The sequence below is a fragment of the Amblyomma americanum genome, chromosome 10 (genome assembly GCF_052857255.1).
Source record: "Amblyomma americanum isolate KBUSLIRL-KWMA chromosome 10, ASM5285725v1, whole genome shotgun sequence".
NCBI classification, from domain to species: domain Eukaryota; kingdom Metazoa; phylum Arthropoda; class Arachnida; order Ixodida; family Ixodidae; genus Amblyomma; species Amblyomma americanum.
In genome coordinates, this window is record NC_135506.1 from 117,523,742 (window position 1) to 117,545,646 (window position 21,905).

Below are 21,905 nucleotides of genomic sequence, written 5' to 3' on the forward strand. Positions count from 1 at the left end.
TCCGGAGTTCCCAGGTTCGAACCCGACCGTGGCGGCTGCGTTTTTATGGAGGAAAAACGCTAAGGCGCCCGTGTGCTGTGCGATGTCAGTGCGGTTCAGGTGTCCAAAGATATATGAGACAGATACTGCACCATTTCCTTTCCCCAAAAACCAATTATTATTATTATTTTTCCGTCACTGCGTCTTCTTTTGCAAAAATGACCAATCTGGCGCTTTTGGAGCAGAGTGGCACAGCAAAATGTAAATGTATCAGAATGGCACAAATGGCGCAGCTGGAGCACCACTGCACAACGTAACAGTGATCGTTACAGGGGCTATAAACTTAAAAAAACTGATTCGGCACTGATAAATTGCCTTTCTAGGGTAGAAGAACAAAAACAGAACTGCCTTAACCCTTCGTTGGTTTTTCCATTCATATACAGCGACCAATTTCCGTGCCACAGCATATTTGCCCTATGGGAACGATTCCGGCCTTGTGACTGAACTTTCATGCCCTAATGAAAATACAAGCTTAATGGAGTGAACGAGCAGTTCTCATGCTACCTTAGTGGGGAAAGAACAGATTTCGATCTTTCATGAGTCGAGTGGTTTGCACTGATGCACTGTCGTGGTTTCTATTTCTTCAAGTGATAGTAACGAAGGCAGGCGAAAGTTGATTTTTATCTTCATGGCATTTTCTTAGAGGCTGGCGAAAGCTGACCTCAATCTTTATTGGCGGTGCCCTTTATTCATTACTGACGCTCGTGGGGTATCATTGCTCTCCTGATTTAGAGAGTGTTCGAACCTCTGTTGAAAGCAGCCGCATGTGGCAAAGGTGTCGTGTGCGCCAACAATCCTGTACCCAAAGTGACAGCAGACATGCGTTTTATGCGTGCGAACTGCAACAAGGCACTGTACATGATACTGTACACTGTACGGTATGGAGTGCCATACTCTTAAATACAATTAAACATTTTTGCAGATCTCAAGCTCAGACAAGTTGACTTTCTGAGCCTTGTAGGTCATCAAAAAATAATGCTCAGAGCACAATAAAACAAAACCTTCAGTTTGGAGCAGTTTACTTAAGTGAGGCTTGAATCACTCAAAACACAAGTCTTGAAAAAGTCATTGTACCTAACTTGCCATTCAGCTCTCATCTTTGTTATGCAGTCCATTATCATAACAGTAAGCCCAACATTATCACGAAATGTACCGTATATACTTACGTAGGGGCCAAGCTTTTCTTCGTAGTTTTGACAGGGTGTAGCCTTTATATGGGACCAGCATTTTTTCATAAAATTTTTCCGACTACAGTTCGGCCCAAATTACGCGACCCCTTTTATGCCGAGAAACACTTATGATGCATTAGCACAGTCGCAGCGAATCCATCAAATACATAATGTACTAAACTATGGATGACAGGACGCATGCCTGACGGCCAGCACGAATTAACCGTCCGGAGTAAAACCGGTTGCTAGATCAGTTTACTAGGAAGCATCGTGTGATTATAAGTTTTTAAGATCCTCGCAAAGATCCGGTGCTTGAATGTCAGTAATGATGCCCTGGCCAACGGTTCGGAGCGGCACTCCATGCGTGTGACCCGCGGCAATCGGTGTAAGGATGACCTGCGCCTGGCCTGCTTTTCTGCACGCTTCACAGTCGAAGGCCTTGTGGAAATCAATTATATGTTCATTTTGATGCGAGATTATTGCAGCAAACTGGTAACAAGGTTACGTCTTTTATCATAAACTTTGACTAGATTCTGAGTACTTTCATTGTGGTTTCGATGTGAAGCATGCTAGGCCCAGCGAAACCAACCAAACTGCGTAAAAAAAAAATGAAAATTGGTTTTGAGGAAAGGGAATGATGCAGTGACTGTCTCACATATCTCGGCACGGGAACCAAACAGCTGTAAAGGAAGGTATCAAGGAGGGAATGAAAGAAGAAAGGAAGAAAGAGGTGCCGTAGTGGAGGTCTCCAGAACAATTTCGATCACCTGGGGATCGTTAATGTGCAGCCGTAGTGGAGGTCTCCAGAACAATTTCGATCACCTGGGGATCGTTAATGTGCACACACATTGCACAGCACACGGGCACGCCTTTTGTGTTTTGCCTCCAACAAATGCGGCCACCACAGTCGGGTTCAAACCCAGCTACTCCGGCTTGGTAGACGAGCACCTTAACGACTGAGCCACAGTGGTGGGTAAACGAACTGCATGCTATTATGGCACATATTCCGCCAGTGCCCGAGCCTCGCGGGTGGCGCATCGCCACAAGGAAATGCGGTGCTAGCGTGGGTGCACCCAATTCTGGCTTTTCCATAGCATAATGCAACTGCACAATCTGCATGATTTCGGCACTGAACACTGAGGAGGTGCACAGTTTTCTTCAACTTCTCCTGAAGTAGACCCACACGACATCAGCATTTTTTTTTTTTAATGAACGGAGTCGTGCAGAGAGCACCATGCTGCACCGCTGAAACGAATGGCAAAGTGCAGCACCTCGAGAGCCAGTTCACGTAGTGCAAGTGAATCAAATGAACCTTGTATTCGAGATGGGGTTATGCTTATGTTATGCCCAATGTGCAGGTGTGACCGCACACCGCATGCTACAGAGACCATTTGCGCGGGCGGCCCACAGGTCATACCACAAACCATGTCGTGAACGAATTCTGTGCTACTGTGCTGTAGCGCACGCCTCTTGCCACCTGGCTGTACATTCTCTGCAATGCTAGATTTCGGCCTCCCCTCTCTCTTCCGCGAGTCGTGGACAGAGTTCAGAAGTGTTAATTTTTGGGCTGGTCGGTACTGTAGTTTTGACATATTCATAGACAACAGCACAACGGCTTTAGGCCGAAGAAAATACACAGAAGGAAGGGTGGAAAGGACGAACGCAGCGCTGTGTTAGTATTTTCAGCCCTTCCTTCTGTGTATCTTTGGCCTAAAGGCGTTGCGCTGTTGTCTACGAATATGTCGAAACTACAGAGTTCATACCCAGGGCGACGGTGGCCTGGCCATGTCCACAGGACCGAGAGGGAACACACAGAAAGCTGACAGCTACAACAACCCTTCACCCCATTTCCCCACTCCTCGTTCTATAGACGTAGTGGCTACCGAGCTGTAATGAATGTTCCCACAGTTGCGTTATTGGCTCGACAGAGCACTATCTTTGTAGGCTGTATTGCTTGCGCTGCTGCTATCAATACACAGGAATTAAAAAAATAATCGCTGCGTGTACCACTGCCTCAAGTCGCAGCAATGAGGCACAGAAATTGCCATCCTACCTAAGCCCTTGCACTGGCACATAGAATCCAGAATGGCACATTCCTCGGCGCCAAAGAGCTGGCTCGGCAGTGGCAGCAGTGCTCGCTCGCGGCTTACTTATTCCGATTAATCGAAATTTGGGTTCTACAAGGTCCGAAATATAGTACAGAATGCCGTTCGAACAGACAACATGTGAAACTACATGGTGGTCTGTCAACAACACGTCCACAGTTTCCGTTTTCCATTTTGATTCAGTCGGGTTCGTCGAGCTGGTGCAGCGTTTGCTATGCGTACTTTCTTGATACCGGTGCAGCTGTCATGATTCTCAGAGTGGAATTTAAAGAGCCAAACTTTACCAGCTGCGCTGCTTGCACTGTTCATCTTTTACCAAATGTAGGGACTTTCAGGCCGCGCCAGCATACTCCTACCATGCCCTCAGCTTCGCTTAAGTTTGGTGCTGATGATGGCCAGAATCGACAATGGAAATGAAGTTGGAAAGTCAACTCTGTGCCATTGTTTTAATGCACGCATTTAAGCAACCGGTTTAAGAGTTGTGCATTAACATCGCTATTTTCTTTTCAAGTGGTTGCAAACTCATTCTTTAGGGTAGCAAGCAGTTATTTCCCGCTAAGTGCACAGATGTGTTGACACGGCGCACCAGGGATCGAACCCCACACCCTCCGCTTCGCATGCGGGAGGTATGGGATTCGATCCCCAGTGCCGCTGGGTAGCCACCGGTGATAGTGCAGTGGGTACAAGCTTTCCCCTGGCCTGGTGCTCGGCTTATCTGGGGTAAAATGCTTGGAAATGGATCTCTGACCACCCCTTGAGTAGAAGAAACCTTGTCCATGGCGCTCTTTGGCCACGGATGCCGTTGTGCCATAAAAAACCATCATCATCATCACAGATGTGTTGACCAGCTTCGGTAGCAGTGTGAACCAAAAGTGGCAGTGTGCATGCCGACGCTAGCAGCTACGTCCATTGCAATATACCACATAAACGCATGTAAAGGCCGGACCAGTGTATTGGCTGCACCCCGTTTTCTGGCAGGAAATATTAAAAAAATAATATCCGTGTAAAGGCCGCACCCAAACTTTCCAAGACCCACGCGAGAATAGCATTCCGAATGCATGCGCTGTGGGCGCCGCGACCAACTCCGGCTAGCAGTCAACGTTAAAAACAAGAAAATATGCATATTGCCACACTGCTGACATTCTGCCGGCGCCACCTGGTAGCTGAACCTGTCTCTTAGTGCGTGGCCAAACGTCTTTGTCTTGAATGAGCGCGGCTGTTCGGCAAGCCTTGCTCCAGTAAACTGCTGTGCTTCCCGCGTCCCGGTACTTTTGTTGGTAACATTTGGTGGAGGTGCTTTCCAACTGGGCCGCTTTTCGCCCTGAGTTGCTTGCCACATTCAGCTCGAGCGAGCGAAAGGAAAATGCTGGAATTACCCTTCGCCCTAAGTCACAGCAGTCCAACAAGAGCGTGACCATGTTTATTGGGAACATGACCCGCCTCTTCAATCGGGCCTACCCAACCATGCCCGAAGCTACAAAGGTGCGGCACCTTATGCGTGGGGGTAAAGGAGCAGCCGTTTGCTGGCCTCATGCACGACCCTCCGAGAACAGTCGCCGCTTTCGCCAAGGAAGTTACGAGCATGGAACGTTAAATGCAGGAACGGAGTACCCAATACAGCCGTCAGGCAAATGTAACGGCCGCTCACTACTACACATCCTTGCCAGCCTCTGGGGACGAGGCGTTGCGGGAACTTGTGTGGAGCATTGTCCGCGAAGAACTGCGACACTTCCACTTGGATGCTCCGTCGGCAAGCATACCTTCTACAGGCAATGTGCTCCATGCCACTCACCTGAGTACCTGGCCACTCAGGTGCTGCCCCCGACCTCGCAGCGGCGCCAATCGCGATTGCCGTCCCCAAGGTGCTTTGCTTCGCCCAGTCGGCCCTCATCCTCTGGTCAGGTCAGAGGCACGTCCCCTCACTAAGAAAACTGAAAACGGCGTCCTCTGGGGGTAGGGCTGCCGCCACTGCACAGAGTCAACAGCCTGCGCCCGACGATTCGACACAATGGCCCGAGCGGCGATGATCCGGTCTGACGACCTCACAGACGTGCTGTGAACGATTAGTTTGTGCTGAAATTTTAGCACAGTAGCCGACGGGTAATTCAGACTCCAATAATTCAGGCTTGTAGGATACTTCGGACCTCGATGAGGCACCGTCAGTCATCCCATTGGAGCACATACATATTCGCGACGGATATTTCGCACATCAAAAGTCCGAAAGTTCGATTCTTCAGACTAATTTCAGTCGCCTGCAAGCCAAAATCGGCCATCTTATAGGCTTTTCGACGGCGCAAAAGGCGCCATCTTGGATTGAGGTAGATTTACACTGCAGTTGGATTGGCTTGACATACTTTCTGTACCTCATAGTTCCCAGTAGAGGTCCCTGCGATCTCTGAGGTGGCAGCCAGATTGTCAGCGCCGTCAACTTGCTTTTGTCACCGACGTTCCGCATCGCCGGTGGCCATGTAGTGCGGCATCTTCACCTGTCACATCCAGATCACCGGTCTTACTTTCACTGGTTCCTTTGCCGTATTATGCAACTGTTCAAAAGATCTCATTCTGGGCATGGATTTCCTTCAAGAGTATGGTGCGGTCATCGACCTTAGGGAGCTCATGGCATCTTTTTCCGCCCAGCAAGCCGTTGACACAAACACCGAGCCCAGCAGAGAAACGTTACGCGTATGTGACGACCACATAACAATCCCTCCCCGAGCCAGCAAGTTCATCACAGTTGAGTGTAATGACAGCACCGGCACTCTTGGCATCGCCGAAGCGGACATGTCGCCCCTCCTCGCTCGGCAAGTTTGTGTACCTTGAGGCCTAGTAGAACTTGCCAACGGTTGAACCGACATCTTAGTCACCAACTTTACCCGTGAACCGCAGCATTTAACGAAGACAGAGGCCGTCACTTATTATGACGAGCTTGGAGAGTGTACCAGGCAGTGTTCATTGTCCGCCACGTCAGACCTCGACGATGCAATGGCTAGAGCCATTCCGAACGACGTAAACCCGCACCTCTTGGCCAGTCAAACGCTGCGTGGAAAACCTCATCTATTCCTTCCGTGACTGTTTTGTATCGACTTCCAAAGTGCGACAGACGCCACTTACAAAGCACGGAATTATCGTCGCTGACGACCAAAGACCACTAACTATGTCAGTGCCCTTATCAGGTGTCTTCAAAATAACGTGACGCTATCCGCTGCCAAGTTACACAAATGCTCCAGGACGACGTCTTACAGCCGTCCCCAAGCCCCTGGGCATCATCTGTTGTCCTCATCATGAAGATGGCACCCTCAGGTTCTGTGTGGATTACAAACTCCTGAATAACGTCACGAAAAAGGGTGTGTATCCTCTGCCACGCATTGATGACTCCCTAGACCGTCTGCGCCATGCCACCTACTTTTCGTCCCTTGACCTCCGTAGTGGGTATTGGCAAATAGAGGTCAAAGAATGCGACCGAGAGAAGATCGCCTTTACTACTCCTGACAGTTTGTACGAGTTTAAGGTGCTCCCTTTTGGCTCGTGCTCGGCCCCTACCACATTCCAACGAATGATGGACACCGTGCTGTCTGGCCTGAAGTGGCAGTCGTGCCTCGTATATCTCGACGATGTCGTGATCTTCTCTGATACGTTTGATGAGCACCTGAGACGTTTGCGTGCGGTTTTCGAGGCCATACGTTCCGCTGGTCTCTCTCTCAAGCCAGAAAAATGTCAGTTTGCGTTTCATGAGTTAAAGTATCTGGGCCACATCATCAGCGCACGAGGTGTTAGTCCAGAGCCCGAAAAGACGGACACCGTAGCTGCCTTCCCCAAGCCACCAGACAAACGGAGCCTGCGTCGTTTCTTGGGCCGGCGCGTACTATGGCCGGTTTGTTCGCAATTTCTCCAATCTGGCAGAGCCTCTGACCCGCCTGACGAAAGACGCTGAACCCTTCTTCTGGGGCCAGGACCAGGAAAGAGCCTTCACGGAACTCAAGTCCCATCTCCAATGTGCGCCTGTGCTTGGCCACTTCGATGAAGAGGCCGATACGGAACTGCACACTGATGCCAGTAACGTTGGTCTCTGTGCAGTCCTTGCTCAGCGGCAGGATGGTCTAGAATGTGTGATTGCTTATGCCAGTCGCACTTTATCCCGTTCCGAAGTCAATTATTCCACCACGAAAAAGGAATGTCTGGCTGTGCTGTGGGAAGTTACGAAATTTCGACTGTACTTGTATGGCCACCCGTTTCAGGTCGTCAGCGATCATTCACTGTGTTGGCTGGCGAACCTGATAGATCCCTCGGGGCGGCTTGCTCGGTGGAGCCTTCGCTTACAAGAATTTGATGTCACCATTGGGCACAAGTCCGGCCAGAAACAGAGTGATGCTGACTGTCTCTCCCGTGCTCTTATTCCCTGCCCCACGAACGAGTCCAACGACGATTCCGCTTTTCTCGGTGCTGCCACAGCATCCATCCTTGCTCGCCAACAGAGGGATGATTCCGAGCTGCTGCCCCTCATCGAGTACCTCGAAGGAACCGCTCCATCTCCATTTCGACTCTTCGCAAGCGCGGACTGTCATCGTTTTGCTTGTGCGATGGTGTTCTGTACAAAAAGAACTACGGCCCAACGGATACTGTCAATCTCCTTGCAGTGCCAACAACACTTCGTGACGAAGTTCTGCGTGCGTGCCACGACGACCTTCCTTCGGGCCACCTAGGGTTTTCTCGCAGGTTGGCGCGCATACGCCACAAGTACTACTGGCCCAGGCTTGCTGCGGTTGTCCACCGCTACGTGCGAACCTGTCGCGAGTGTCAGCGCGGAAGATGCCGACTAAACCAGCCGGGCTCCTGCAACCTATCGATCCCCTGCGCCTCCGATTTCAACAGGTCGGTATGGACTTACTCGGCCCATTTCCGGCATCTTCCATGGGTAGCCGGTATATTGCTGTTGCCACTGACTATCTTAGCTGCTACTGCGAGACCAAGGCCCTTCCCCGTGGTACTGCCGCCGAAGTTGCACATTTTTTCATTCACAACATTGTGCTTCGTCACGGAGCCCCAACAGTCGTATTAACTGACAAGGGCACAGCGTTTACGTCGGGACTTACGAGCGAGGTACTTCGACTCAGTGGCACCAGCAATCGCAAGCCTACAGCTTACCATCCGCAAACAAATGGACTCACTGAACGGCTTAACAAGACAATTGCCTATATGTTTGCTATGTATGTCGACGATGACCATGCGAACTGGGACCGGATACTGCCTTACATCATGTTCGTGTACAACACTGCGCTCCACGAAACAACGCGCTTCACTCCGTTCCATTTGGTGCACGGTCGCGAAGCCTTGACCAAGCTGGACGCCATGCTTCTTCCGGATCCTACTCCATTTTCTGTCGTGGACGCTGAACAATTTGTTCGTGACGCCGAAGCCGCTCGCCAAGTTGCTCGCCAGTGAATCCAGTGCCAACAACAATGTGATGCCGAGCGCTACAACCTCCACCACAGGGAGGCGATTTACACACCCGGTGACCAAGTCTGGGTATGGAGTCTGATCCGTTTGCGAGGGCGCTCTGAGAAGCTTCTTCGCCGTTACTTTGGTCCATACCAGGTGTTACGGCACCTCAGCGCAGTGACCTATGAGGTGCTCCCTCAAGGAACTGTCCAGTCGTCTCGACAACCGACGTCCGAAGTAGTCCACGTGGCGCGAATGAAGCCGCATTACTCCCGTTAGCCCCTTTCCACGAAGACACTCACGCCGTTAACTTTCCGCCTTGCATATGTTTTTTTTCCCCCCTCGCGTGCGGCATCGAGTCGATGCCTCTTGGGAGGGGGGCAATGCCACACTGCTGACATTCTGCTGGCACCACCTGGTAGCCAAACCTGTTTCCCAGCGCATGACGGAACGTCTTCTTTGTCTTGAATGAGCGCGGCTGTTCAGCAAGCCTCGCCCCAGTAAACGGCTGTACTTCCCACATTCCGGTACATTTGTTGGGGAAAACAGATAATTCAAAATATTGTAAGCAAAGATGCGGTTTCTTTTTTCAGTTTCCTACTTGCGATATTAAATTGAATTCATTTTTATTTTGCGGCAAGATGTTGTGAGGAAAGCAAGGAAAAAATTATTAACAGCTTGAGAGATCCTGAATTCCTCTTCATATAACAGCACTGATGGTAACATGGATCTTTCCCTGCTGCCATGAAGAGCATGCTTGATTAGAGGAAGAGCCTACAGCAGCAGATGCATGCACGGACTCGATACGTAGGTCAAGCTGCGTGTGCAGGTGTGTAAAGCTGGACAAGTGGCTTTGTCGCGGAGCAAGCTGTCGCAGCTTGCCACAGTGATAATAATTTCAGACTGCCTGACGAACTATCTAACTTGAAACAATCCTTCCTTCAAAATAAGATAGCTGCATTTCCTACTTTTTGAACACACTTTTTCATAGCCACGGATATCGACTGCAGCAACCTTGAAAAAATAAAACATTCACAACTCAGTTTTTATACATAATGTGTATTACACAACAGAGACACATAAACGCATATAACATAACAGCGCGATTGCACAGCATTAGAGGAAAACGGTGCATGGGACCTTGTAACGCCTCCACGGTGGAAAGAGCTTTCTAACCCTTCTAGAAGTAACTGACACAAACACGTAGAACACAAATGAACACACAGAAAACTAACCAGTAATCTGCATACAGTTCTCAGAGTGCACTTAGTTTGCCACTGCACTAGCGATCGAGGTAGATGTGGCCATGGCCACAATTTGCTGGTAAATGAATGAACGCGCTTCTTCGCGACTCGACCACATGACTAAGCAACACAGATGCAGGCCAGATGAATCCAAACACACAATCGTGAACGAAGTTCCATTGTGCAGTTGAACCGCGGCGCCGTCGCTGTCAGCAAGAAGCTCCTTCTTCCGATCTGTTGCTGCCGTTGCTGAAAGGTTCTCGACCAAGTTCGCTGCTATATTTTTGCGTTCTTCTGCTTCAGAAGGCTATAAAAATATTGTGTCGTGGCGTACGCGGCCGCTGTTGGTACCGCTTTTGGCTGTCGGGTCCGTTAGGCCTAGCGCGGCAGTGCCGGCGGCCCCGTCGCTGGGCGCATGAAGCTCATCTCCTTGGGCACACTGCGGTGAGGCTGTGCGCGGTTTGAAGTTATCGCTCAATGAACGATTCATCTTCTTCCCGAACTGGTGCCTGGCACGAAATTTTACCGACCTGCGATTCATTGCGTACTGCACCGGAGTCAACGCACAACAAAATGGCACTTGGTCTGCCGCGTCAACAACGGCCAGCGCGTCTTGCAGACGACTGAGACAGATTCAGCCAATCCGCTAGCGCACACGTGTCACGTGCCCTGAGTAACGAATGAGGTTGCGCGTAGGACCTTTATTTTGGCGCTTTTTTTTTCTGCAATCAATGGGCGGACAGAGACATCGGTGGCGGGAAATTGAAGAGGAAAGGTCGCTCTCTCAAACGAGACCAAGATGGCTCCGATAGCATGCATAGAATAGGAGCTGCGCGCCGTTTTGATCTCAATTTCGGATCAGATTCAGTCGATATCGGCGGTAATATTGGTACTGCGCGAAAACTACTGATCCTAGATGCATGAAACTTCGCAGACTGGAGAAGAACAGGCAACAGATTTCAGAAATAGCATTTTCAAAAAATCGATATTTTGGCGATTTTTTTACCTCTAAGACCCGTGTCCCCCCTTAATTTCACATTAGAAGTGCCAGTAAACGACGAGCTCCAGTTTCTCGACCTCAGGCTCAGGTTCAAGGAGGGACATGTGTGTTGGGTGAAAAAACCTAGGTCCAGGAAGCCGATACTGAACTTTTCGTCAGGGCATTCCAAGTTGGTTAAGATTAGCATCGCTCTCTCGTGTTTACGTTCCACACTTGACAAGTCTTGTGTGCATAGCGTTCCTGAAGGTGTGTTCTTTCAAGTACACAGGCTTACAGCCGCAGAGTTTCCAGACTCGGTCATTTCAAGAGCGTGTGAGAAGCTCCTCTCCACGGTAAAGGCTGGTCGTTCCGGGAACACTAAGAACGGTGAGGAGGAAGAACAAAGAGAAAAGAAGGAAACCGTGGCAATTCCGTATGTCCATCGCATGTCGCACAACCTTAGAAATGTTGGGAGGAAGTTGGGAGTTGACGTCGTGTGCACAGCACCGTTTAAAGCACAACACCTTTGTGCCATGACTAGAAGTAGAGTACAGTAGAACCCCGCTGTTACGTTCCTCACTGCTGCGTTTTCCCGGCTGTTACGTCGTTTTCGTCCGGTCCCGGCATAGCTCCCATAGGATCCAATGTATTGGGTACCCCGCTGTTACATTGTAGCTGTGAAAACGTTCCCGCATGATACGTCGCAACCTGGCACCCCGAACCCGGCCGGGCAACGCGCGCCAACCGCCATTTTGACGAGTCTTGGCCAGGCTTGGCTACGGAATTGGCTACAAGACCATGGCCTCCGAGATCACCCCCTTGCACGCGCGTGGGTAATCTCGGAGGCCATAAAAAGCCGCACGCGAGTTGGAGAGATTGCCACTAGATGGCCACTGCCTCGTCAGCCGAAGCGAGTAAAACCCGCGGGCCCACAGCAATCCAGTCTCTTGTTTGTGCGGTTCAACCCATCCGAGTCGTCCATGTTTTTCCGTCAACAGCTACGCTGCCTACGCCTCGTCAGGCCTCGCTAATCCAGTCTTTCTTGTTTGTGCGGTTCAACCCATCCGAGTCGTCCGTGTCCTCCCGTTAACACCTACGCTGCCTACGCCTCGTCGGGCCTCACTAACACCGCGAGCGATTTTTCGTCCTTTGATGGCGTCGCGCAAGCGCAAGGCGCTTTCCCTCGAGGAAAAGCTGGATGTTCTCAACGCAGTCGACAGGCAGCCAGCGCGGAAAAGAGCCGACATCGCCAAGGATCTTGGTCTGCCACCCTCGACGCTTAACAGCATCGTCTCGAAGCGTGTCGAGATACAAGGGAATGCCGCGCTCTTCGGTCCGAAAGCTAAGCAGGCTCGTGGCGCCAAGTAGGAAACCTCGACGAGTCGCTTCTTACTTGGTTTAAACAAGCTCGCGCTGCCGGTGTTAACTTCGACGGCAGCATTTTGCCCGAGAAGGCGATGGAAATAGCCAACCGACTGGGCATGAGTGACTTCGCAGCGTCATATGGCTGGATCGACCGTTTCCGGAAGAGGCACGGCATCGCGTAAAAGACGGTATCCGGGGAAGCAGCAAGTGTAAACTTGGAAACAGTCGATGATTGGAAGGCCACACTATCTGCCATAAATGAGGGGTGTTGTCAGCCTCGTGACATTTACAATGCCGACGAAACGGGTCTTTTCTTTCGGGTGCAGCCATCCAAGTCGTTAAGCCTGAAGGGCGAAGCATGCCACGGAGGCAAATGCAGCAAAGAACAATTGACGGCGCTCCTTTGCTGCAACATGGATGGCTCGGACAAGCTGAAGCCATGCGTAATCGGAAAATACCGAAACCCACGGTGCTTAAAGAACATTCGCCTGCTGCCATGTCACTATAGGAGCAACAGTCGTGCATGGATGACGGGTTCTTTGTTCGAAGAATTTCTTCGTTACTTCGACAACAAGATGGGCTCCCAGTGCAGGAGTGTTGTCCTTTTTCTGGACAATTGTGCTGCCCACCCGAGAGACCCGTCATTTCTTCGGAACGTTAAGCTTGTTTTTTTTTCCTGCAAACACTACAAGCCACTTGCAGCCGTTGGATGCCGGCGTCATAAAGAACTTAAAGCACTCGTACAGGAAGTCCATCGTAAAGCGCTGTCTGGCGCGTATTGATCGCGGACAGAAGCCTATGATCGTTTCAATACTGGACACTATGCACTACGTCGCTTCAGCGTGGACTGCAGTGAGCGCATCAACTGCACAGCACTGCTTCACGCAGTGTGGCTTTCGCATGGACGGCGGAGAGGAAACTGCCACGGAAGCTGAAGAGACGGAAGCAGCCTCTCATGATCAAGAGCTGAGTGAAGCTTTGAATGCGCTGGGTGCCACGGGAGTCACGTATGACGACTATGTCGCCGTGGATGCTGCTGTCGTGACATCCGAGTGTGAGAGTATCGCCGAGATCGTTGCAGACTCGATCGCGAGTGAAGCCTCATCTGTGATGACGACCTCCTCTGCAGGTACGTCGCACCTCAAAGTGATGCTGAGAGCAATGCGGCTTTCCAGGCCATCGAGAAACGCGTGGTGTTTTCCAGCGAGCGGAAAAAACGGCAATCAACCATTCTCGATTTTTTTAAGACATAAGCTCACTTGATGTCGAAATAAATTGTTTCAAGGCAAAGCTGCACTGTTTTCATTAATTTTCGGACCTTTCCTCACTGTTGCGTATTCCCGGCTGTTACGTTTTTTTTTGCGGTCCGGAGAAAAACGTATGAACGGGGTTCCACTGTACCAAGTTCCATGGAGCTGTGGACACCGGTTCTCAAGTTACAGGAGTATATCAATGTGGTTCACATATGTCGCTTATTCCAGGCATGGAGAATTTGAAAATAGTGTTGGCACTGTGAAATTCATTGTGGTCATTCCTGGATAGGGCCCCTGGGCAAGACAAAGCCCTTTTTCTAAATTTCCTTGCTGGAAAAGCTTAGCACAGCACTGAATCTAGTGTTGCCAATTAGACCCTCATTAGGCAAATTTTAATTGCTTATGGCAAATTTCAGGCACAATAACTTGAAAAAGCGGGCCTGTCTTGCCCTCAGAAATTCAGGTACGGAATAAAAAAAAAACCCATGGAAATCCGATAAGCAGTTCCCGAGCAGCAGCCAGAATGAGCAGCCACGCCAGGCAAAAAATACATTGAGAAAACAGCCCCCAAAGGTTGCGAGAACACCAGCTTTCTTGTTTCTTGAGATATCTGAAACATTTGTAGAAATACCAAGTTTCATGAAGCTGTGCACGCTGGTTCTAAAGTTACGGGAGTATATCAAAATGGTTCTAAAGTTACGGGAGTATATCAAAATGGTTCACATAGGTCCCTTATTCCAGACCTGGAGAATTTGAAAACAGCGCGGTCACTGCGAAATTCATTATGGTTATTGCTAGATAGGTACTGCAGGGCAAGACAAGGCCCTTTTACTGAATTTGCTTGCTGAAAAATTTTAGCACAGTGTCACTAATTAGACCTTCATTAGGTAAATTTTATTTGCTTATGACAAATTTCAGATACAATAACATGAAAAAGAAGGCTTGTCTTGCCCTCAGAAATTTATTCAGGTACGAAATAAATAAAAAACCATCGAAATCCAATAAGTGGTTCCCGAAATGCAGTCAGAATGAGCAGCCACACCAGGAAAAAAGTCATTTCTAAACATGGCCCTCGTGAAAGTTTCAAACCTATTCCTAGGTCTAAAATGACCCTGCAGAATAGCTGGTGGTGTCCTTGCGGACTTTTTTCCTTTGCCGCCTCTCATTCTTCACCAGATTCCTTTTCTTGGCCTTGTCCATGCGCAGGGCATCTTTTTCTGCAGCTCGCTGGTGGCCAGGTGTGAGCCCCACTGACAGAGATTTCTTTGGTGGCCCTTTGACAACCAGCATTATATCTCAGCACTGCTTCATGCAGTGCTGTCTGTACAGCAATCAAAGACGCGCGCTGCTCCTTTGGCATCAGGGACCATAGGACAGAGTGGAAAAACTCGGACGCATTTTGCGTCTTTGCACCCAGGCAGCGTTGCAGAAGAGAAGCCTGTGAGAGGCGCTGGTAAACAGGCAGCATAGCCTCAGCGACGTAACCTGGAAGGCTGTACTTGTGCTTTGGCTGTGGTGAATCACTTGCCTTGGCAACCTTATGACGGCATCACGAGTTGGCACCCTCTGGGCAGAAGTCATGGCGAGGCTCCTCTTCAGTTGATGTGACATGGTAGTACGATGCCATCGCTGCACGCGTCATTGCAGCCACATCATTGGAGTTGTTTCTCAGGGCCCAGCCATAATAGTCCGTCAGTTTATCAAAGAGAGCCTTTGTCAGCCTGCCCTTCCCTCCCAGTGACTTTTCACTTTTTTGCACAAGGTTCCGCAGTGCCGTGCCCATCCTCTCTTGGACGGGGTTGAGGCACTCTTCTTTAACAATGGGGACTAGTCCGTAGACGTTCTCTTCCACAAGGGCTGAGAAGGTGGCATTGTCTCCATCAGAAACAAGCGTTGTGTAACGCAGGTTGTGCTTTGAGACTGAACGGTTGAAAAGAATCAAAGCTGCTTCTACTTCCATCCTCCCGGATTTAGCATCAGTGTTTTTCTGGAAAACATGACGCTCATGCCAGCTTGAGTAATCTGCATCTCCAGGTTTTGGTCCTAGTTGACAACCAAGGCACTGGTTAGACAGAACCACAGCATCCATGATGAGGCCTGTATGGTACTCAATCACCGCCCCAACTCCAATGTGGGATGTGTGGCCACGCTTATGCCAAGTTCCATCATATGCAACAGTGATGTCTCCGCAAAAGCTTGGGTCCATCTCCTTGTAGACCTCCTTCACTGTAGCAGCTGATTCAGCGTAGAACTTGTCTATGCACTGGATCTCTCTGTCCCTGAATGTCTTCTTCAGATGCTATGATGAAGCCCTCTGTGAGATACATTCATCGTTGCCCAGAAGGCGTTGAGAGCTGTCTGGCTCTTGCCAATCCGCTTCATTTCCATAACGGCTCGTATGTTCACTACAAAGGCCATTGCTTCATTCTGGCGTTGGGAGTTCCACGAGCTTGCAACCATCCCACAATGTGGGCACATCAGTTCAAGCTTTGTTGCCAGTCCAAGCTGGGTGCCTTCTTGAACGGTCAACCCGGGCGCAAGGCAATGCTTGCACAATGTGCTAGAGAGCAGGTCGCTTAGGGTATCCATTTGCACAAGGTAAAATTTCGCACCTCCACTTGTAGCGGTGGCAGATCTGGGATCGGGCGTCATCGATTCAAACTTCTGTTGTGTCGCTGGCATGGTGCCAAGTCTTTCTTGAACAACAGCACGTTGTGCATCCGCCGCCTCGATCTCCTCGCGCGTCAGGAAATGCGTTTCCAAGTGAATGGCACGCGACGCGTTGTCACGCTTCGGGGTAGATTCCAGACCGGAGCTGGAGGCCGCAATCGCAGAGGTTGAAGAGTTCGGTACACAAGGCGAGCCCGAAGCAACGCTTTCTTGCACTGAAGAAGCTGCTGGTACATCGCTGAAAGCGGCAACGCAATCACTGTCTGGTAGCGACGTAGCAGAAGCTACGCAGCTGGAAGCATCGACACAGTGGCTGTTGATGGCACGCTTCGCCGCACGAACCAACTTCATAGCACGCTTCCGCGCACCGAACGCGTGTAGCGTCTATCGCTTTGTTGGACGCATCGTGACTGACCGCGCAACAGTCTGCAGTAAACTGTTCAAACGGCACGGCAAGATATCGTAAAGACGGTGACAACAGCGAACACAAACCTGGCAAAACGTGGAGAGCGCACAAACCACAAAGACCGCCAGCAACAAGAAAATGAAATAGCCACGGCGGCCAGTGCAGACGATGCGCTGGCCGCCGCCGAAAGGTTACCGCCTCGTCAGCGCATGCAGCAGAAAAAAATAGCGGCCGCGCGATCCCCCGCGTTCTCGAGGAGCGCGCCCTTCGCCCAATCGCAGCCTCGCATTTCAAACGCGGGAAGCTCGAAAGGCGCTTTGAGGGCCCCAATCACAAGCGAGCCACGCTTCCACCATGCTGCCGCCGCGGTCGTCGGAGGAGGCAAAAATAAGAGCAAGAATTCACGAACAAAACAAGACCAAGATGGCGGCGCTCGGTTCGCTGGCTGAGAAACGGCATGTGCTCGAAGTTGGCTTATTTTCGGCGCTTTCTCGCAGCTCAGCGGCTGCCGCGCCTTGTTCGATATTTATTTTGAAGTACTTTCATGACGAATTAGGCGCTGATATTTGCAGAACCGGTAGTTTATGACACAAACTGTCAGAATATTCACTTTTCCAAAAATCGACTTTTTCGCGATTTTTCGGTTTTCAAGGGCCGCGTCCCCCCTTAAGTATGCGCTGATATGTTCATGTCTGAATGACTATGCGCTGTCTGAGAGTTAGTAAATACTCGAAATTGGCTCCCAATTTGATTAGAGAGGACAAAAACTTTGATCCCGATGCTAATTTAAACGCAAATCACCTATAAAGCTTTGAAAAATCAGCACAGAGCAAAACAGCTGCGCACTGTTCAGTGTGACAACACATGACATCGCATGGGATTTGGTGTTATTAAAGTGTTGGCACAGAGTTTTAAAAAATTAAAAATTGAGAAGCTGAAACTTATCTGGTTCCGCACACATCGTAATGTATTCGCAGAGTGCACAACGTACCACAACAGTGCATCGGCACTTCACATTTCAAACGAAGCACAGCAGTTTTAAGCCAATGCTCGGCAGCGGTTTCGTTTTCTCTACTGATCCAACATGGTGGGCCTAGTTCTTGGAGCGCCAAGAGACGGCACTGCGAATTTTGCATATTGTTCATTATCACAGTCTGAAAAACCGGGCAGCTACTGTAACTACATGACTGAGTCCTACTTTGACTCCATATTGATTTGCGAACACTGCAGTTCCTCAGCCTTCCCTCCAAATTTGCTCAGTAAAAATAAAACAGCAACATGAAGACTAACTCGGTATCTCCACAGCCGCAAGGCACAGAAACAGCTAAGGCGTGTTTCACAAACCATGCATTAGGCCTGGCACATGAAGATGGCATGCAGGCCACGAATTACCGAGAGGTGCAGTCACCAAGTCAAACGCAAGAGCAATAACTCACCACTTGGTGTTGAATGAATGAGATTGGCACGGGATCCGGCATCTGCAATGACACAAAGCAGTTGTAGAGGAGACTAGAAATTTATGCGACGTCAGTTCCAGAATGGGAACTAAGCAGCAATCACAACGGGTCTGAAATGGGAGTTCAAAAGCGACTAAGGCTATGAGGGACACCGTAGTGAAGGGCTCCGAAATTTCAACCATCCAGGGTTCTTTAATGTGCACTGACATCGCACAGCCCACGGGCCTCTAGAATTTCGCCTCCACAGAAATTCGACCGCTGTGGCCGGGATCGAACCTGCGTCTTTCGGTTCAGCAGCCGAGTGCCATAACCTCTGAGCCACAGCAGTGGCATGTGGTGTGATGTCACAAAAGCGAAAGACGCAGAGACTGCTGCGTGTGTGTACCTTATAGAGGCCAAAACGGCGCTGGAGCATGGCGTCCCGTGTCAACTGTGGTCGCTCATTGTGACCGTAGCCGTTCCTTTTATGCAAGTCAGTGTTTGATCGATATGAAACTCGCATGCTTCTGCAAAATTTCAAACACTCCAAACTCTCCTGTGTCATAGACGATCCAAATGCGCCACCGTGACTGCATCCTCTAGCATTAAGTTCTGCTCGCACATAACCACCTCTGCAATCTCTAGTCACACAAAGAATAGATTGGGCTAACAAGAACTAAAAATTGCATTGCCCGGCCGGCATCGCCTGAGGTGCAAGGGGTACACAGAGGAAGCAGCGAGCATGGGCACACAGCCTGAATGTCGCTGACATCTCGACTGCTAGAAATGCTGCAAGAACAGCGAGTAGTAAGATGTGGCCGCGGGGTCATAAATCCCATCAGCCATAAACAGATCTGTGTAAATGGATTTCCCAAGGTTCTGCATATGAATTTTGTCCACTTTGGATCTTACAAAATGTCGGATTGAGATTGAGATGCCCAGTCATTGGCACGTCAAGCCACCGCTGAATCTACAACTCTACAACCACAGAAATGTATGCGGCTCTGGAATCATGACAATGGGCCGAACACAGGTTACTGCAGTGTATCAGCTGGCCCTCCACCTTCTCATCATGTTTTTGTTTGTGTGCTACGCTTTTCTGCTGACAGCAGATCACCTGCTCCCCTTGACTTGTTGTTTCCTCAATGAAAAGCCAGATATAAAACACAAAAGCAAACTTAAGAACTACAGCATCACCCACGTCATGAATTTGAATCAGAGAGGCAGAAATAACTCTCAAACTTTAGCTCCAAACTGATCGGCAATGAAAGTGCCTTTCACTTCCAAACAGATATCAATAGAAACAAAATTAACCACTGGATGCCTACTGGACAGTACCAGTCTCCTTCGACAGGCTTACTGGCTATAAACCTTCCACAAGTTTAACACAGGGACAGAGCAGATCTCTATGAAGGGCGACAGCATAGCTGCTAGTCTGCCATGAAAGAATTCTCGCACATGGTGAGTTAATGACTTTAAGCAGAGAGCAGAATACAGGTGGGCAGCACAGCTCTTTCATTCTAGAAAAGGCATAATTGAGACGCAAGCTGTCCGCTTTCCCGCTGCTTTTGCACATGTTCTACAGAACAACACTGTGTTAGTAATCCAGAGACTGCAAGTGTATTAAATGGTACCATCCTTTCTTCTAAGAGAAGGCTGCGCCCCCCAATAAACACTTACACTCCAGGTAGACAAAGCTCTCCCGTAACTCAGTGTGCACCTTTCACGACAAGTAGGAAACGATCTTGGGGATACTCACCCAAGCCCAGAAAAAAGCAAACAGGCAGCTGCTTACCACTGGTATGCTCAAGGACAGCCATCTGCAAAAAGGCACCCGACACCACATGCTACAGGCTGCACAAATGACTACCTTCCACTGCACCAAACAAGGGCCATCACAGCATGTTTTCGTTCCAACACTGCAACGCACAGAGGCATCAAGGCTTGGGGCAGCTAACACTACACTTCGCGAGCACTGCAAGAGTGCCAATACAAAGCTCTGTTCACAGGATGCATAGCACACAAATTACATTTGAGCCAACTGTACAAGCATGACTGCCATGTACTATTTGTTCCTTACCGTATATGCTCATGTAAGGCCAATTTTTTTTTCCTACGGTTATGGCTGGATGTGGACCTTACAAGGGGCCGGCATTTTTGGTAAGGTTTTTCAGACTACAGTGGAGCACCAATTAAGTTTTTAACCGTTGCGTTGACGGGCCATTGACTCATTCCACCGTCAAGAGACCCTAAATCTGCCTCGTGCGGCAAAACACCACTTGTGGCCCTTTTTAATAAAGCGGTGGCCATGTGGAAGAGCATCCGCCTTGCATTCGGGAGGAGCTGGGTATTATCCCCAGTGCCGCTGGGGACGCACTGGTTTTTTAATGGGTACGAGATTACCCCCTGCCTGGACTTCGGATTTTCTGGGGCAAGCTGCTTGGAATAAAGGGTCTTGGACTGAACGATTTGGTCCAAGACCCTTGTCCCAAGCATTTCACCCCATAAGAGCCGCACACCAGGCCGGAGGAAATCTCATACCCCCAGTGTCAGCGGGTGTGCGCCGGTTTTCTATTGGGTACAAGATTCCCCCGTCCTGGTGCTCGGCTCTTCTGGAGTGAACTGCTTGGGAAAAGGTATTGCACCGCACCATTGTGTTGATGGGCCAGCGATTCGTTCCACTGTGCCTTTTTGCAGATGGCTGTCCTTGTGCGTGCCAGTGGTGCCAGCATGGAGGCCACAGCCAGCAGCAAAAGAAAACGCAGTGCGTCCCCGGGGGCACTGGGGATCGAATCCGGCACCACCCGAATGCTAAGTGGATGCAGTACCACATGGCCACCGCTGCGGTTCTAAAGAGGGCCACAAGTGGGCTTACCGCATGAGGCAGATTTTGCCTCTTTTACAAGGCGCTTCCATCGAAGACTCGCCCACAGAGGCGAAGCGCAGCAAAGAGCGCATTACCGTGCTGGTGGGCGCTAATATGGCAGGCGATGAAAAGTTAAAGCTGCTGGTGGTAGGAAAATCGAGACACCCACGTTGCTTCAAGGGCATTAGAAATCTACCTGTGGCCTACACTGCGAATGGGAGAGCGTGGATGACAACAGCAATTTTCGAAAATTGGCTGCGGGAGGAGGACGCAAGGTTTACGAGACAGGGCAGGAAAGTTGTCTTCATCATAGATAATTGCAATGCCCATGGCCAGGTGGAAGGGCTGAAGTCCATCAGCCTTGAATTCCTCCCTGCCAATGCAACTGCTGTCATCTAACCAATGAACCAAGGAGTCATCCAGAACGTCAAGGTCCACTACCGCCGCCAACTGCTTCACCGCATGCTGCTTTGTGCTGACAGTGGAAAGGATTATTTCATTGACTTGCTGTCTGCTATCCACATATTGGCCCGTGCCTGGGAACAAGTTCAGGCAACAACAGTACAGAGGTGCTTCCACCATGCAGGCTTCGAAGCACACGATCCAATAACCCATGAAGAGGCAGGTTCTCTCGTTCAGTGAGCCGTGTCCAACCGTTCAGTGAGAGCCGTTCTTTTAGAGAGCAGGTTCTCTCGTTCACTGAGCCGTGTCCAACCGTTCAGTGAGAGCCGTTCTTTTGGAGAGCAAGTTCTCGTTCAGTGAGCCGTGTCCAGCCGTTCAGTGAGAGCCGTTCTTTTGGAGAGCGGGTTCTCTCGTTCAGTGAGCCATGTCCAACCGTTCAGTGAGAGCCGTTCTTTTGGAGAGCGGGTTCTCTCGTTCGGTGAGCCGTGTCCAACCGTTCAGTGAGAGCCATTCTTTTGGAGAGAGAGTTCTCTCG

At 50.0% G+C, this 21,905-nt stretch overlaps 1 protein-coding gene and 1 pseudogene across 5 annotated transcripts in view; both read right to left on the reverse strand.

Annotated features, from left to right (window-relative positions):
• The window catches only part of LOC144107922 (protein NEDD1-like), a 150,177-nt gene that overhangs the window by 84,358 nt on the left and 43,914 nt on the right, over positions 1–21,905 (reverse strand). For all 5 annotated transcript variants that reach the window (XM_077641158.1, XM_077641157.1, XM_077641156.1 and 2 more), the window contains exons 7-8: positions 19,898–19,922; positions 18,103–18,144 (exon numbers count right to left, since the gene is read on the reverse strand). In XM_077641158.1, the coding sequence (XP_077497284.1) occupies positions 18,103–18,144; positions 19,898–19,922 (67 nt within the window). The remainder of the gene's footprint in view (positions 1–18,102; positions 18,145–19,897; positions 19,923–21,905) is intronic.
• Positions 14,405–16,855, reverse strand: LOC144106385 (uncharacterized; annotated as a pseudogene).